The 2,500-nt window shown below is 46.4% G+C and overlaps 1 protein-coding gene across 1 annotated transcript in view; it reads left to right on the top strand.

The window, feature by feature from the left end:
• The window catches only part of grm6a (glutamate receptor, metabotropic 6a), a 48,783-nt gene that overhangs the window by 42,536 nt on the left and 3,747 nt on the right, over positions 1 to 2,500 (top strand). The window contains exon 15 of the mRNA XM_031293113.2: positions 2,420 to 2,500. This exon is cut by the window's right edge and continues 32 nt beyond it. Within this exon, the coding sequence (XP_031148973.1) occupies positions 2,420 to 2,500 (81 nt within the window). The remainder of the gene's footprint in view (positions 1 to 2,419) is intronic.

The raw sequence follows: 2,500 nt of genomic DNA, 5'->3' as shown, positions 1-2,500 counted from the left end.
GAGTATAAATAATTACTGCGCTCCCATGACGTCACATTTGCGCGCACCAGCTGGGCTGCGGCTAGTAAATAATAGCCATTAGTGACCTCGCAACGTCTGAAACACAAACAGTACATATTCTTCTGTTGCAATTCGCCTACGTATGCTAACTATTAAGACAAACATCACGCATTCAACCAGCTAATTGCTAATGCTAGTTAAACGTACCCGTCTTTTCGTTTGCCTGTTTGCGCTCTGCTCTTCTATCTTCTTCCATCATATTAATTAGGATCATATTACGCTGGAGCCTTCGCCTTCTGTGTTTCTCTGTTAAGTACTCCAGCCTAGTCTTTAAACGCCGCCGTTCAAACTCCATTTATTCTTTATTGTAGCGCTAAAGTCAAGTGACGACGCTATAAAGCCGTTGCCGTGCTTGCGTCACTCCCTTACCCCTCCTACCAGTATCCATGGCCACTTGGCCAGTGTGAATACAAATAGCAAAACCGGTTTTGGGGGAGAGTAGTTAGTAGAACTGTTTAGAAGTGACTGTTCCTATAACTACGTTCCTGTAACTACTTGGTCGGAAAGCGGCTATTGTGCCGTGTAGGTTGCTGTGTTGCCTGTTGTGATGGATTGCCAGAAAGTTGCCGAGTTGCTGTGTTTCCTGTTCTGATGGTTGCTATGTTGCCTAAAGCCCAGTTCAGACCAAAGATTGGCGACGTAACGAGTCGAAACTTGCAACTTCTAGCAACGCGCCGGTCTGCAGCGTTCTGAAAGCTGCCAGTTCACACCAATGAGACGAGACGAACGGTGTCTCATCTCCATAGCAACAACTCTTTGTAGTTCCGTCCTAACTTCCGACTTCCAAGCTTTTTGTAGCTGGGTATATCATTTGTTGCGTCTAAATATGAATGTGGATAACGCTAGTGATAGTGAGATGCTTGCTACAGTTACATTTCTAGAGATGAATCGGCGAAAACACATTTTATTTCTCTGAGTCACTTGGCTTGTCCTCGGCGCTCCCTCTCTTCAGTCACTCTATAGCTCGCGGGCGCACGTTGAGCCTCCGTTAACAGTTTGTAACAGAAATAACATGGATTATGGATCAATTTATTGTAGTTGACTTTACAAGATGACTTCTCTATTGGCTGTTGAAACAGGAGACGTCTCTTACGTTCTAAAACCAGCCTCTGGAGACTCCACCAGCTGAGTCGCAGCGACACCATCAGCTGGGTTGAGTCGACCTGAGACGGACTAGTTCAGACCGCTGAAACTTTTCCTGCAACGTTCTTAAACGGTTTTGTCTCGTCGCGAATCTTTGGTCTGAACTGGGCTTAAAAGTTGCCGTGTTGCTGTTCTGATTAGGGATGCACCGAATCCAGGGTTCAGGGTTCGGATTCGGTCGAATATTGGGCTTTTTGACGGGGTTCTGGTTTCTGCTGAACCCTACACTTGCACTCCGCGCGCTACGCTGGTCGACGTAATTACGGCGCCGTTGATTACGGGAAGGTGTTTACGTAGGTGGAGCGTTCAATGCAGTAGGCTGAGAGAAAGTGAAAATGGAAAATGGAGCAGAAAAAGTGTAGTTTGGCAGAACTTTCAGTCAAAAGAAGACCATTCAAGTCCAGCTACATGTTCAATCTGCAATGCTGATTAGTCTGGTGGTGGCGAGGACCCTAAACTATACACAACATCACCGCTGTTACAACATCTGGTATGAAACATCCGGAAGAATACGAGTTGTGCATGAAGGAATCTACAGACAGCAGCCAAAATGCAGCAACTTCAGGTACGGCAAAGGAAGGACAGTCACAGCTAAAAACTGGTGTTAACCAGACGACCATTACCAGCTTTTCCCTTCACCGAACAAACAGTGGGCATCAGATAACCCACGAACCAAAGCCATTCATGCAGCAATTGGGAAAATGATAGCCACTGACTTGCAGCCCTATAGCATAGTGGAAGACACTGGATTCAACGAGCTACTCCATCTGCTTGAGCCACATTACAAAATCCCCTCCAGGCGCTTTTTTACTGACAAAATCAACCCTGAAATGTACGAGTCCATCACTTCCCGCGTACAAGCACACGTTGCCGAAACACATGCTTTGGCATTACACGTAGTTTACTTCATTAATGTGTTTACTGTGTTCATGGACTGAGGATGGGAGGAGGATTCAGTATTCGGTTTCGGGTTCGGCAGAATATTTCGGTATTCGGCCAAAAATCTGGATTCGGTGCATCCTTTGTTCTGATGGTTGCTGTGTTGCCTGTTCTGATGGTTGCTGTGTTGCCTGTTCTGATGGTTGCTGTGTTGCCTGTTCTGATGGTTGCTGTGTTGCCTGTTCTGATGGTTGCTGTGTTGCCTGTTCTGATGGTTGCTGTGTTGCCTGTTCTGATGGTTGCTGTGTTGCCTGTTCTGATGGTTGCTGTGTTGCAGTCTGTTGCCGAAGCTGCCAGAGTGTCTCAAAAATCGAATGAGAAACAGAACGGAGAGACGAGGATTGAACCTGACAGATCG

This window comes from Sander lucioperca, chromosome 12 (assembly GCF_008315115.2).
Source record: "Sander lucioperca isolate FBNREF2018 chromosome 12, SLUC_FBN_1.2, whole genome shotgun sequence".
NCBI classification, from domain to species: Eukaryota; Metazoa; Chordata; class Actinopteri; order Perciformes; family Percidae; genus Sander; species Sander lucioperca.
Note: the sequence above shows the minus strand (reverse complement) of the source record. Positions and strands in the feature narration are given on the sequence as shown.